Source organism: Lepus europaeus, chromosome 19, assembly GCF_033115175.1.
Source record: "Lepus europaeus isolate LE1 chromosome 19, mLepTim1.pri, whole genome shotgun sequence".
NCBI lineage: Eukaryota > Metazoa > Chordata > Mammalia > Lagomorpha > Leporidae > Lepus > Lepus europaeus.
In genome coordinates this window covers 8,610,600-8,623,585 of record NC_084845.1, presented here as the reverse complement: position 1 = coordinate 8,623,585, position 12,986 = coordinate 8,610,600, and the positions used below count along the sequence as shown (strand labels likewise).

At 67.3% G+C, this 12,986-nt stretch overlaps 1 protein-coding gene across 2 annotated transcripts in view; it reads right to left on the bottom strand.

Moving 5' to 3' along the window:
* Nucleotides 1–1,074: 1,074 nt before the first annotated feature.
* STRN4 (striatin 4) overlaps nt 1,075–12,986 on the bottom strand; it is a 21,224-nt gene continuing 9,312 nt past the window's right edge. Inside the window, exons 5-17 of one of the 2 annotated variants that reach the window (XM_062176549.1) lie at nt 10,686–10,883; nt 9,286–9,427; nt 7,697–7,853; nt 7,084–7,197; nt 6,628–6,743; nt 5,141–5,316; nt 5,009–5,056; nt 4,622–4,743; nt 3,599–3,766; nt 3,382–3,522; nt 2,998–3,096; nt 2,802–2,888; nt 1,075–2,125 (exon numbers count right to left, since the gene is read on the bottom strand). In XM_062176549.1, coding sequence (XP_062032533.1) covers nt 1,956–2,125; nt 2,802–2,888; nt 2,998–3,096; nt 3,382–3,522; nt 3,599–3,766; nt 4,622–4,743; nt 5,009–5,056; nt 5,141–5,316; nt 6,628–6,743; nt 7,084–7,197; nt 7,697–7,853; nt 9,286–9,427; nt 10,686–10,883 — 1,738 coding nt within the window. In that variant the 3' untranslated portion in view covers nt 1,075–1,955. The remainder of the gene's footprint in view (nt 2,126–2,801; nt 2,889–2,997; nt 3,097–3,381; nt 3,523–3,598; nt 3,767–4,621; nt 4,744–5,008; nt 5,057–5,140; nt 5,317–6,627; nt 6,744–7,083; nt 7,198–7,696; nt 7,854–9,285; nt 9,428–10,685; nt 10,884–12,986) is intronic. The other variant, XM_062176550.1, reaches the window with a different exon arrangement.

Genomic DNA, 12,986 nt, shown 5'->3' with positions numbered 1-12,986 from the left:
CGGCTCCTGCGCCAGGTCCCGCCACGCCCCCGTCCATCTCCCGGCGAAGTGCACGGAGCCGAGGGGACAGGTTGAGGGGGGGTCTTTCCATCCATCAGCACCCCCCGCCCCGCACACGGGAGCGCCAAAGCCCTGGGGCCCGAGGGAGGACGACCCGGCCACCCCACTAGGAGAGCTGTGTTCTCGGGGGCTTTAGCTGGGGGGCGCCTGGTAGATGGGTCTGTAAGAGGGGACCCCGGGGGGTCGGTGTGGCTGTCACTCGGGATCTCCAGAGGAAGCGCTGGGCACCTGGGACCACCGGGCGTTCAGGGGCCAGCATCTGCGAAGGCCCCCCGCCCCTTTCCGAACAATTCCAACCTGACTCCTCCCAGGCTGTGACCAAGTAGCAGGGAGCTGCACGTTGTCCAAGCCGCCCCCCTGAGCAGGCCGGGCCCAGGGTTGAGTGGCACCGGCATCCTGAGGGAGAGAGGCCACCCCTGGGCCTGGCTGGCGGCCAGCGGGGCAGCCGGGGCAGCAGAGGAGCCCCCGCCCTCGGCACAGGGCTCCGGGGGCAGCTGAAGCCGGCACAGAGCCGGTTGTCACCACATCCGGGCTGGGGCCAGGAAGGAAGGAAGTCTGTGCTGGAGCGAAAACCCAAACCAGCACCTGGGGGAGCAGCCGGAGCCGGGGCATGCGGCAGCCAGGCCACGTGGCGCCCCCGCCCTGGCGGGCACCCCCCAGCGGGCAGCCGGAGTGAGGCAGGGGCTGGCTGGGGACCCCGAGCTGCCCACTCCCAGGGCTCCTCTCCAACCTGCCTCTGAGAACACAGCGAAGCCTGGCCGCCCCCGCCTCACCGCCGCCCACCCCACGTGCCCAGGTGGGGCAGGGCGCACCTGCTTGTCAGGGCTCTGCCCCTGGGGAGGCAGTGGCTGGGGACAGAAAGGAGGGGCAGCAGGAGATGCGGTCCTGTGCCCCCACTTCCGCCCTAGGGCCCTTCTGTCCCCCTCGCCACTCTGCCACAAAACCCCAACCACCATATCCTTCTCCCCCAGCTCCGCCCAGCCAGACCCCAAGACCGCTGACCACCCATCTTACTCCAAAGGGTTTATTGAGACAAGTCTTCACATACAAGTTCGGGGCAGGGGGAGGGCCTTATAAACAGGAACCTGAAGGGGGGACGGAGGGCGCAGGGCGGACCCGAAAGAAGAGTGAAATAAATAGACAAGAGTGGCGGTGGGAGCTGACTATCACACAGTGATAACACGGGGCAGCGCCATTACATCCCATTTATACAGATATACAGGGTGGGGCGGGGGCCTCTCCTCCGGGGCAGGGGGCCCCTCCCCCAGGCAGCTCGGGCCCTGGAGGCCTGGGTTAGTGTCTGGAAAGCAGGGGAGGGGGCTCGGGGATTCTCCCAGTGCGGCTCCCAGCCAGGGTGGGGGATGGCGGGCAGGGCGGGGCCCCAGAGGAGGGAGAGCCTGGCACCTTCTGGCATCTTGGAAAAACATCCCCAAGGACCGCCCACCCCATGCCCGGCTACCCTGCCTTTAGGAAGGCAGTGGGTGTGGGACAGGGCAGGAAGACCCCAGCGGCCGTCCTGGAGGGGCCGGCCCAGGCTGGGGCACGGGGCGGGAGAGCCGAGGGGAGGGGCCCGGGGAAAGGGCCGTTAGCACCACCGGGCTCCACGCAGGCCTCTGGGCCTCGGCACGAGGCGGAGTCCCCTGCAGGAGACGGGGGGGGGACACTGCAGCGTGGCCTCCAGTGCCCGTGCCCCACGGCGGGGTCACCTCAGCAGTTCCAGCACCGGGCACTCGGGCCAAGCAGGCAGTGCCAGCGAGCAGATGTCCGGCCACATCCGGGCCACGTGCGGGCAGGGGTGGGGTTTCTGCCTCCCCATCCAGAGCGCAGAGGGCCCCAGCCCCTCACCTGGGCCCCCTGCCCGGCCCCTCTCCAGCCAGCGCAGCAGCCTGTGGGCATCATACGAAGACCTTGGCCAGGGCGTCGGCGCCAGCGCTGGCGATGAGGGCCTTGCTGGGGTGGCAGGCCACGGCGTGGATGGCCTCCTCGTGCTTCTTGCGGTGGGCCGTGATCTCCTGCACGCACGTCTTGTTGTCCAGGCTCCACAGGCGCAGGGAGCAGTCATGGCCTGCACGGGCAAGGAGCTCTGAGCCCACACCTGGCCTCGTCTGCGGGCCTTGGACATGGCAGGGACTCGACCCACCGCCACCAGTCCCCCTGCTCCATCACCTCCCAACACCCACCCAGACGAGAGCCATCCTTCTGCACACACAGCAGGCTTGGCCCCCTCCGCGGGGTCACCACAGCTCTGAGGTCACGCCCTTCCCGTGGGGACGGGGCCCTGTGCTCAGTCTTCCACGCACCACGCTGGGTGCCGCTGACCGTCCGCACAGCCACCCTCCGAGGCCAGGCTCACTGTGACGACTCGCCAGCAGCGAGAGACCACGTGCTTCAGCCACTCGGCTAGCCCCTGCCTGACAAAGCCCCTTCCCCGAGCCCTGCTCCCCTGGGTTAAGTCCTCGCCCCCCTTCCAAGCCGCTGCCGGATGCGGAGAGCAGGGTGGCCCCGGCGCTCAGGCCCGCGTGGGGTTCCGCCAGCCAGGCCTGGACCGCCGTCCCCGTGTCTGTGACGGGGTATAAGCACCCGCGCCCGCGACAGGCCAAGTGCCTCTGGCGGGCTCCAGGCATGGGGCTGTGCTGCGGCTGCTGCCACTCCGGCGCCCACCCGGCTCCTGCCCTGCTCAGCGTGGCTGCCCACGTGTCCCTCTGCTCTCCCCCAACCCCAGACTGGAGGTCCCAACTTACTTCCTGACATGAGGAAGACGCCATTGGGGTCCACGGCGAGGCAGGTGACAGCATCCAGGTGGGCGACCATGGAGTGCACGGATTTACCTGGGGGAGATGGGGGGAGGCAGGGCCTGGAGAAGATGCTCCCATGTGGGCCCCAGACTGCCCTCTCCCCGCACCGGGCGCTGGGGCCGGCTGGCGGCCAGGCCCTCACCTGTGCGGTTGTCCAGGAAGCGGATGCCCCTGTCGTCATGGGCAGTGATGGAGAGGGGCTGGCTGGGGTGGCTCACCACCTGGTTGATCTGGGTTGGGCCTGCGAAGAAAAGGGGTGGAGAAGAGGGCAGGTGTAGAAGGGAGAACTGGGGAGACCAGACGGAGCGAGAGAGGAACCTGGGGGCTGCCCACTCTCTCGCGCCTCGGTCCATCTGACAGGCGGGCCAGCCAGGCGGCACCGCCACCCCAGAGCCCCGGGCCGGCCCCTCCACGGGCCTCACTTCCTTCCTGCCCCGAACCCGAGGGCACGGGGCAGCCATCTGCAGTGCCAGGCGGCTGGGGCCACAGAGCCACAGGAGGCCCAGACCCATGCCGCCGCCCTTACCGCTGCTCCCCCGGGACTCCAGCGTGAGGAGGGCGCTGCCCGTCTCCAGGTCGTACAGCACGGTGTCCCCGGAGCGGAAGGCGGCCACGATGTGCGCGGGTTCGGTGCTGGTGAAGGCCACAGAGGTGGGGACGTCGTGCCCTGGGGGCAGAGGGCAAAGGCTGCCGACAGGCCGCGCCCGGGAGCAGCGCCCGCCCGGCCAGGGGCCCCCGCTCACCGCTGGCTGCGGGGAAGGTGCACAGGCAGGCCGGGCTGCCGCTGGGGTCCCAGACGCGGACGGTGCCGTCGGCGGAGCAGGAGGCCAGGCGCTGCGAGGCGGGGCTGAAGGCCAGGCCCCACACGGCGTCCCCGTGGCCCTCCAGGACGTGGCTCAGGACGCTGGGGTCTGAGGGCCACAGGCGAGGGGGCGCTCAGGCAGCCGGCCTCCCCCCGCAGGAGGCCTGCAGGGAGCTCTGGCTGCAGAACCCGGGCTGCCCGCAGAGCCGTCCCCGACCGGGCCCTGTGCTGCGGCCCTGAAGCCACGCCTCTGCTCCCCGCCAGCTCCCTGGGCCCGGCGTGCGATGCTTCTCAGGACTCAGCGAGGGGAGGGAGGCATGGCGGGGGCCCTGCGCCCCGACGGCTTCTGCTCGTTGCTGTGGGCCCAGCCCTTGGCCTACAGGGTCTCCTGGACCTGTGTCCCGGTGCGGGAGGCTTTCTGGTCTCCCTGCAGCCCCCTGCCCAGGGCCCTGCCGACAGCCCTGTGGCACACCTGGCTGGGACCGTTCTCGGGGAAGCAGGGGACATGGTCCTCTGACCTCTGACCTCCGCCACAAGATGCAGCACAGCCTCAGAGAGCTGTGGGGGCTGGGGCTGGCCTCCTCCTGACTCTAGGAGGCCCGAGGATGAAGCCCGGAGCGTCCCCACCGGCCCCGGGCCTGCTCTGCTCCCATCTCCACCTCCCCTTTCTCCTCCCAGGCTCCTCTGCTCAACGTGGAGACCTGGGCTGGCGCCCGAGGGCACAACGCTGCCGACCCCAGGTCCACTGCCCCTTCCACCACCGCCAGTCCTGCCTCCTCTCGCCCGCCCCTGGCCCACACTCCATCCTCGGTCCTCGATCCCACTGGTCCACGACCAGCCAGCCGGGAGCCCTCCACACCCCCAGGGCCTACAGCACAGCGCGGGGTGGCGGCACACACGGGAAGAGCCCACCACAGCCCCGGTGCCAGGGCTGAGGGGGAGGCAGGCAGGGAGCCATCCTCACCGTAGCCGTCGTAGGGATCCATGTTGAGGTCTGGAATCTTCCAGCCGTGGATGCGGGCATCTGCGCCCCCACTGTAACAGTACTCGCTGTTGCTGCCCACGGCCACTGCCAACACAGGGCCCCTGGAGGGTAGAGTGGGGCGGAGGGAGCAAGACGAGGTCAAGACCATCTATGGCCACAGGACCTTCAAGTTCTCTGCCAGCGTTTCTCCAGGAAGGACAAAAGGTGCCCAGGCTGTGCCGTGCGGGCCCGCGGCCGGCCCCGCCACCCGCCACCCGCCACCCGCCACCCGCGGGGCTGTGCGGAGAAGCAGGGGCAGGGGACCGACACAGAGCGCGGGGGCTGGTCCCGGGGCGGCAGGGAGCAGCGTTCCACAGTCCTTCCTACCTGTGGGCCCGGAAGGCGTGGATGGGCTCCACGTCCAGGGCGGCATTCCTGCGGGGAGCCAGAGGGGCGTGTCACCAAGCCCGCGCCCCCGCGGCCACCCCGCGCCCCCACGCCCCCGCGGCCCGAGCTCACTTCCTGGCCGCGGCCGCCTTCTGCAGGTTCCAGAGCTTCAGCGTGCCGTCCTCGGAGGCGGTGAGCAGCGCCGACTGGCTGCGGTGGAACGCCAGCGAGCGGATGCCGTCGTAGTGCGAGCGGAGGGTGAACTTGGGGTTCCACGTCTTCTTGAAGGCGTCTTTGCTGTCCGACAGCTGTGGGGGGAGGGCTGCCTCAGCACCCCCTCGCCCGCCCGGCGCTCTCCCCTTCCTCTTTCTGGGCACAGTCCCCGCCCCACTCAACAACCCTCCAGAGGCTGGCTCCTGAAGGGGTCAGGGGTCAACGAGGCTTCCTGAGGGGTAACAGTGAGCAGGCTCAATGAGATGGGGAGGGCAGGCCTGGCGCCACGGCACGGCAGGCTAAGCCACTGCTGCCACCCGGCATTCCACCTGGGTGCTGCTCTGCCTCGGGTCCGGCTCCCTGCTCGTGTGCTGGGAAAGCAGCGGAGGACGGGCCCAGTGCTTGGACCCCTGCACCCACGTGGGAGACCCGGATGGAGCTCCAGGCTCCTGGCTGCGGCCTGGCCATCTGGGGAGTGAACCAGCGGATGCAGGGTCTCTCCCTCCGTCTGTTTACTCTGCCTTTCAAATAAGTACATCTTTTAAAAGAAAAAGATACAGGAGGCAGCACGGGCAAGCCCAGCGCCTAGGAGCCAGGATGGCTGGGACACAGAGAACGAGGGTCCAGGTGGCGGGAGGTAGGACCAGAGAGCTCAGCCGCAGCCAGAAACGCGAGCCACACCCAGGCTCTGCTTCTGCTCAGTGCTCTCGGCCACGCAGGCAGGCTGCTCTGACTGCTTTGACCGCCGCCTGAAAGGCTGCGGCTGGGGCAGGTGGTGGCGGCCGCAGGCGGACAGCTCCAGAGGCCATGACGTCTCCGGGGGGGGGGGGGGGGGCAGGAGAGCAGGCACAGGTTCACGGTGCGGGCTGGGGGCGGTCTAGGAGCCAATCAACAGGCCTCCGTGGGTGAGTCCTAGGGACACCACCCGTGCCCTGATGGCGAGGCGAGCAGACTGCCAGGTGGGCCTCAGCGCCCTGCCCAAGCTGGGCTCGGTCCACCCAAGGCGCCGGGGCCATCACGGCCACCACTCCTTCAGAGCCCGGGGCCACGGGCAGAGCGAGGAGCTCCGCCCAGCCTCGCGGCTGCACCCCCCAGCAGCACCCCTGACCCAGCACTCTGTGCCATGCCAGGGACATCCACGGGCCCGCTCGAGGAGGACTCCAGGCTCGGACGCTGCCCCAGAGGGCCCTCCCCCAGCCCCACTCACCCCACACTGGCCTGGCCCACCTGTATCCTCCCCATCCCAGATCACTGCGGTACCACAAGGAAGTCGCAGGCCCCGAAGTCCCTCCCACCTGCCCGGCTCCCCTCTGTCACCGGGTGAACAGGAGCTGGGTGACCTCACCGCGTCCTCAGACACAGAGGACTGAGCCTGGGCCCGGCACCGGGACGCCCCAGGGACTTACGTCACAGCTGAGGTCGTTGTCGTTGGTGACGGTGAGATCCGCCAAGTCCCCCAGGCTCACCTCCCCGCCCCCGATAGTGTCCATGATGAAGACGTCTGAGGAGAAGCCAAAGGAACCTGGTAGCGGGAGGGGCGGGGCGGAGAGGGCCAGGGCGAGAGAGAGACAGAGAGAGGCAGAGAGAGAGATAAGGGGCCAGCAAGAGAGGCAGGGAGGGCACAAGACCAAGAATCACAGCTGGAAAGGAAGAGACAGAGAGACAGACAGACAGACAGACAGTTGGGGCAGGACAGACAAAAAGAGGGAGACAGACAGACAGACCAACTTTTGGGACAGGGAGGCTGCAGACTGGAGGCTGGGCCTCACCCTGAGGACACGGGAGCCCTGGTCTTAGCTCTGCAGCCTCCCTCTGCCGTGGGCCCCAGGGGACGGGGCAAGGCTCGGGGCAGGGGCTCTTACCTTCATGAGGCCGGGGCTGGGGCGTGCCAGGAGGGGGGCCTGTCACTTTGGGGGGCAGCCCGTCCACATCCCGAAGGTCAGCCAGGATCCCCTGGAGTTTGACCCGACGGCTTTCTGGAGGGACGAGGCAGGGGGCAGGCGTCACCCACCAGTCCCCTGGCCTGGCACAGGAGCGTCCCCACCCCGCGCCTCCCTGCAACTGTAGGGGTGTGGTGCTGAAGTGCTGGCCCCAGGTCGGTAAAGGCAGAGGAAACAAAGGTCAGCTGGGACCTTCAGTGGGGGGAGGAGGCCCCCAACTACCATCCCATGTGACCCCCGAGGGGCTCCAGGCAGGCCAGGGGTCACAGGACAGAGGGAGCCACAGCCCGGCCCCACCAGCCGCTCATCCTGCTCTCCCCTCGAGCCAGGCTACAACTAGACGCCTGCCCACGGCCCACGGGGTTTTCCCAACTGGCCCACGGCTCCTGCCCGCTCTCCTTGGCCCTCTCCTCTAAGGAAGTGTATCCGTCCGGTGGAGACCCTGGGACAGGAAGCAGCTGTAGGTGGCTGCGTGTGGAAGAGGCAGGCAGGCGTGGAAGGTGAGCAAAGGCCAGCCAGGAAGTCGCCCACTCACCCAGCTCATGGGGGTTTCCATCCGCAGCACAGCGCCGAGGGTCTGGGCCCCCCTCCCCGTCCTCGCCTGAGCCCAGGAAGTCGAACTCGTTGATGGCGTCCTCAGAGTCGTCCTCGTCTTCATCCTCTATCTCGGGCGCCAGCGCCTTGGACGGCAACTGCGGCACGGTGAAAACCAGGCTCGGGGGCTTGGACAAAGACCAAGCCCACCAGGTGCAGGGAACACATGGCCGGGCTCCCGCCGCCTGCCTCCCCGCCAGCGCTGACCGTGGTGCGCCCCCTCCTGGCAGGTTTCAGCAGGGGCCTCCCACGGGCGGGCACACAGCGCTGCCCTCCATTGCGGGCTCCTGCTGGCTTTGCCGAGGGTACTCCGCTCCGGATCCCGTGCGCCCACCGAGGGCAGCCGCCGCGGTGACCGCGCTTACCCTCCCCTACTACAGGTGAGGACAGAGCAGCCACCCGCCCCGGGCCATCAGGTGCAACCTGGGCCCCCAGCCTCGGCAGCCTCGGTGGGCGTGGACTCCAGGGAGCCGCTGACACTCCCGGCAGTCAGCCCAAGCTGGGGACTCGGGGCCGACACCCCGTGGGCGCCTGTGAGGGGACCTAGGGGCGGGACATGGGGTGACCTAGGGCCCAGGACCAACCAGCTTGCCCGGAAAGGCAGCGGCTGGTGTCGGCGGGCGTCAGGACAGCACAGAAGCCGGAGCCACCACAGCTGCTCCGTGGGGTGTGTCCGACCACGTCCCCCAGCAGCGCCCGGGACCAGGACCGAGTGCCTCGTGCGGCCGCTAACTAACACGTGCCCCCCAAGGGGTGCAGGGGGCCTGCTCCACGCGGGCTGCAGTCCATCACCCCCTCGCCAATCCAGAGTCAGGGCCCCTTCGCCACACGGGCCGAGTCAGGAAGGGAAGCAGAGACGCCTGGGTCCAAGTCCCACCCGTGGGGGGCGGGGGCCTTTGGGTCTGCCCAGGCTCCTAGCCAGGCCTTCCTCACTGCCTCCCACAGTGTACCGCGAGGAGCCAGCCCACGGGGCACGTGGGACACGCACGGTGACCGACACCAGGGCTAAGGCCATCGAGAGAGGCAGGGATCGCTTCTGACAGGAGAAGCAGAGTGGGAGACGGCTCCCAGAGGAGGCAACGTACAAGCCAAACTTCCAAGAGGGGGCACGGGGTCAGGTGACTAAGCAGACCCCAGGCCGCAGACCCCTGCTCCGGCCTGCCCCTCCCTCTCCTCAGGGCCTCCCCCGAGAGCCTCGCGTGCTGGGCCGACCGCAGCGGCATCCCACGGAGCCCCGGCCCTTGCCCAGCCACACTCGGGTTTCGGGTGTTTACTGAGAGCCTGTGTTGGCCCTTTGCCAGGCACGCGCACGGGCACGGAGGAACAGAAAGACCCTGAAGGCCCTGGCTGGGGAGACCGAGCAGTCACTATGGGGGCGGGTGCCTGTCTGCAGGAGAGCCCAGGAAGCGGAGCTGCAGCTGGGCCGAGCGCTGGGCGCGCAGGCGAAGGCGCCCCGGGGACTCACGGGAGGGCCTGCCCCTGCCCCCCGGCACAGGACACGGCCGGCGGCAGGGCCGGGGCGCGGCGCACCTTCCCGCGCTGCTTCTTGTGCTGCACGCCGCCCAGCTCGTCGTCCTCGTCGCTGTCCTCGTCCTCACAGCTCTGCAGGAAGGGGATCTGCTCCAGCACCGAGCCGGCCAGGCGCTCTTTGCCGTCCTTGCCTGCCGCGTTCCTGCCCACGACAGGGGCCGGGGGGACGTCAGTCCAACAGGGGACACAGCCCAGATGCAACGGCACCCAGGCTTGGTGGCCAAAGGGGGGCCCAGCCTCTGCTCGGTGCTGGAGTCCTCATTCTGGGGACACACGGAGACGCAGCTCCCCCCTCCCCGGGCACGCGCCCCCGCAGGTGCTGAGTGGGAAGGCGCCAGGGACCAGCACCCCCCCCCCCCCATCAGCCTGGCCAGTCCACTGCGCTGGCCGGCGAGAGGCAGACCCGCTCAGTAGGAAAGAGCGACAGCCCGCTCCACAAATGCCTGCTCCCCTGCCCGGCCTGCCATGAGGGGGAGGCGACCCCGCGCTGGGGCAGGCGCAGGCGGCACCCCTCCGGCTAGCTCCTGGCCACCAACCTGCTGAGCCCGAGCAGAGGAGCGGCTGCCAGGGCTGGCTCCAGGGTGCCACAGGTAACCCACACATCGGGCCAACATCCGGGGGACTTCCTGTTAGCCGCCCAGGCACACGGCCCTGCCTTAGCAGGGTTCACGGCCTCCTCTCCTCTGCACGCCCGCCCCTGGGCTCCCTGGGGCGCTCGGAGCTGAGGACCCGGCCTGTCCTCCCCAGCCCAGCCTCCGCGGCTCGGCAGGCGGCCGCTGCGTGTGGGAAGGCCCCTGCTCGGCTCTCCTCCCTGAGCCGTCCCCACTTGCTCCCTCAGTGGACCTGCAGTCACCTCCTCCGTGAAAGGCGTGAAAGGCGAGGGAGGAGCCCAGCCCTGCTCAGGTCCCCGCCTGCCCTCTGCCCCTGGCAGCCTCTCCTAGAAGCACACCAGGTGTGTCAGATCAGAACCACCGGCTTCCCATAAGCCCTGGAGTGCAGCCTCAACTCGCTACGCGCAGGGAGGCCCGCCGGCCTCTGCCTTGCGAGACACGGGCCCCCCCACAGCCCGCAGCCTGCAGCCACGCGGGCCTTGGGCTGCCTCTGCCTAGAGCATTCTCTCCTCGGCCAGTGTCACCTCCACAAGGAGGTCCTCCCGGCCCACCCACCCACAGCAGCAAGCTCCCGCCACCCCGGCACCCCTCCTTCCCTCCTGTTTTCCACCCAGCACCGCCTAACAGGACATCTTTTTCCCTAGGAGGACAACCACAGGAGCGCGATGCTACAGGGTGCAGGCCGGAGTCTGGGGGGAGGGGCTGCGGGGAGCGATGAAGGGCCAGGGGCTCTGGGAGCCGCGAGCCCCCAGCCACTAGGGCAGGGGCAGCCGCCAGGCCAGGGCTCACCTCTTGATCTGCTCCTCGATCTGCCTCACCAGCAGGGACTCGCCGCCGCTGAGCGCCCCGGGGCCCTGCGCGGCCCTGGGGGGGCCCTCGCTCGGCTCCACGGCCCCGTTGAGCTCCAGTGAGCGGCCCAGCAGGGAACGCACGCGCTTGGACCGCATGTCCAGGATGGTGTCCGTGTAGCCCACCTCTTCCAGGTACCTGAGGGGGCAGAGCCAGGGCAGGTCAGACGGTCCCTGAGCCTCTTGTACACATGGGGGCCCACGCGATCTCGAGGGCCGCCCCGGGGCGGACGCCGACTCGGACAGGAGCCTCTACCGCAGTGGCGTGGCTTCCGAGGCTATTTCCAAGGGAAACCTTTGTTCCCGCGATGATGCGACACCAGGAGGGCCAAGGGCGGAGGCAGCCTCCGTGTCCACTGCGGGGGACCCGGTCACCGGGAAGAAAGCAGGCGCCGAGGAGACGGCCGTGGTAAGGTATGAGAATGGCACAGAGGCGTGGCCCCAGCTCACTGCAGTCTCGGATTTTACATCACTACCGCACATGGAAGCCGACAGCACAAGCCGCGCTCCCGAGAGGCCTGGAGACGCACGGGGATCTTAACGGCAGGGCCCTCGGGCATGGAAGCGTGCGATTAGGGACGTTAAGAGGAACCTTGGCAACTCGCTACACTCACTTCTACAAATAGGCATTTTGAAGCCAGCTGAGACTGGCCTAAAGGCTTTTTATTAAAAAAGGAGAACAGGGGGCCGGCGCTGTGCTGTGGCGGGTAAAGCTACCGCCTGCAGCGCTGGCATCCCATATGGGCCCCAGTTCGAGTCCTGGCTGCTCCTCTTCCAATCCAGCTCCCTGCTATGGCCTGGGAAAGCAGTGGAAGATGGCCCAAGTCCTTGGGCCCTTGCACCTGCGTTGGAGACCAGGAAGAAGCTCCTGGCTTTGGATTGGCACAACTCCATAGGTTGTAGCCAACGGGGGAGTGAACCGTCGGCTGGAAGACCTCTCTCTCTCTCTGCCTCTCCTTCTCTCTATGTGTAACTCTTTCAAATAAATAAATAAATATTTTTTGACAGGCAGAGTGGACAGTGAGAGAGAGACAGAGAGAAAGGTCTTCCTTTTGCCGTTGGTTCACCCTCCAATGGCCGCTGTGGTAGGCGCGCACCGCGCTGATCCGATGGCAGGAGCCAGGTGCTTCTCCTGGTCTCCCATGGGGTGCAGGGCCCAAGCACTTGGGCCATCCTCCACTGCACTCCCTGGCCACAGCAGAGAGCTGGCCTGGAAGAGGGGCAACCGGGACAGGATCGGTGCCCCGACCGGGACTAGAACCCGGTGTGCCGGCGCCGCAAGGCGGAGGATTAGCCTAGTGAGCCGCGGTGCCGGCCAAATAAATAAATATTTTTTAAAAAAAGAACAAAAATCAGTTACAGATGAGAGGCAGGGCCAGCACTGCAGCAAGGCGAGTAGGCCGCGGCCTGTGCTCCTGGAGACACCAGCACCCACAGCGGACCAAGTGGGCTCCCAGCCGCTCCACTTCCCATCCTGCTCCCTGGGAAGGCGGTGGATGGTGCCACCCACATGGGAGACCCGGATGGAGTTCCAGGCTTCTGGCTCTGGCCTGGCTCAGACCTGGCTTCCAATCCAACTACCAGCAAATGGAATGGGAAAAGCAGCGGAAGGTGGCCCAAGTCCTTGGGCCCCTGCTACCTAGGTGGGAGACCTGGATGAAACTCCTGGCTTCGATATGGCCCAGCCCCGGCCATTCTGGCCATCTGGGGAGTGAACCAGCAGATGGAAAATCTCCCTCTTTCTTTCTGTAACTCTTGTTTTTTCCTTTCTCTTCTGATCCAGCTCCCTGTTAATAACCTGGGAAAGCAGTGGAAGATGGCCTAGGCCCTTGGGCCCCTGCACCCACGTAGGAGACCTGGAAGAAGCTCCTGATCGGCTTATTCGTTGCAGCCATTTGGGGAATGAACCAGCGGATGGAAGATCTCTCTCTCTCTCTCTCTCTTCCCCACTCTCTCTGTAGTTCTACCTCTCAAATAAATAAATTTAAAAAATTTTTTAAAATTAAAAAAACGCACCAGTAAATGAGAGCCCTCTCCTTTTCTGTCTCACTGCCTTTCAAATACATTTTAAAAATTTAAAAAACAGAGAGGGGCTGGTGTTGTGACTCGGAGGGCTAAGCTGTCACCTGCAATGCTGGCATCCCCTGTGGGCGCCGGTTCAGGCCTGGCTGTTCCACTGTGGCTCCAGCTCCCCGCTAATGCGCCTGGGAGACAGTGAAAGAGGGATCAGGTGGTTGGGCCC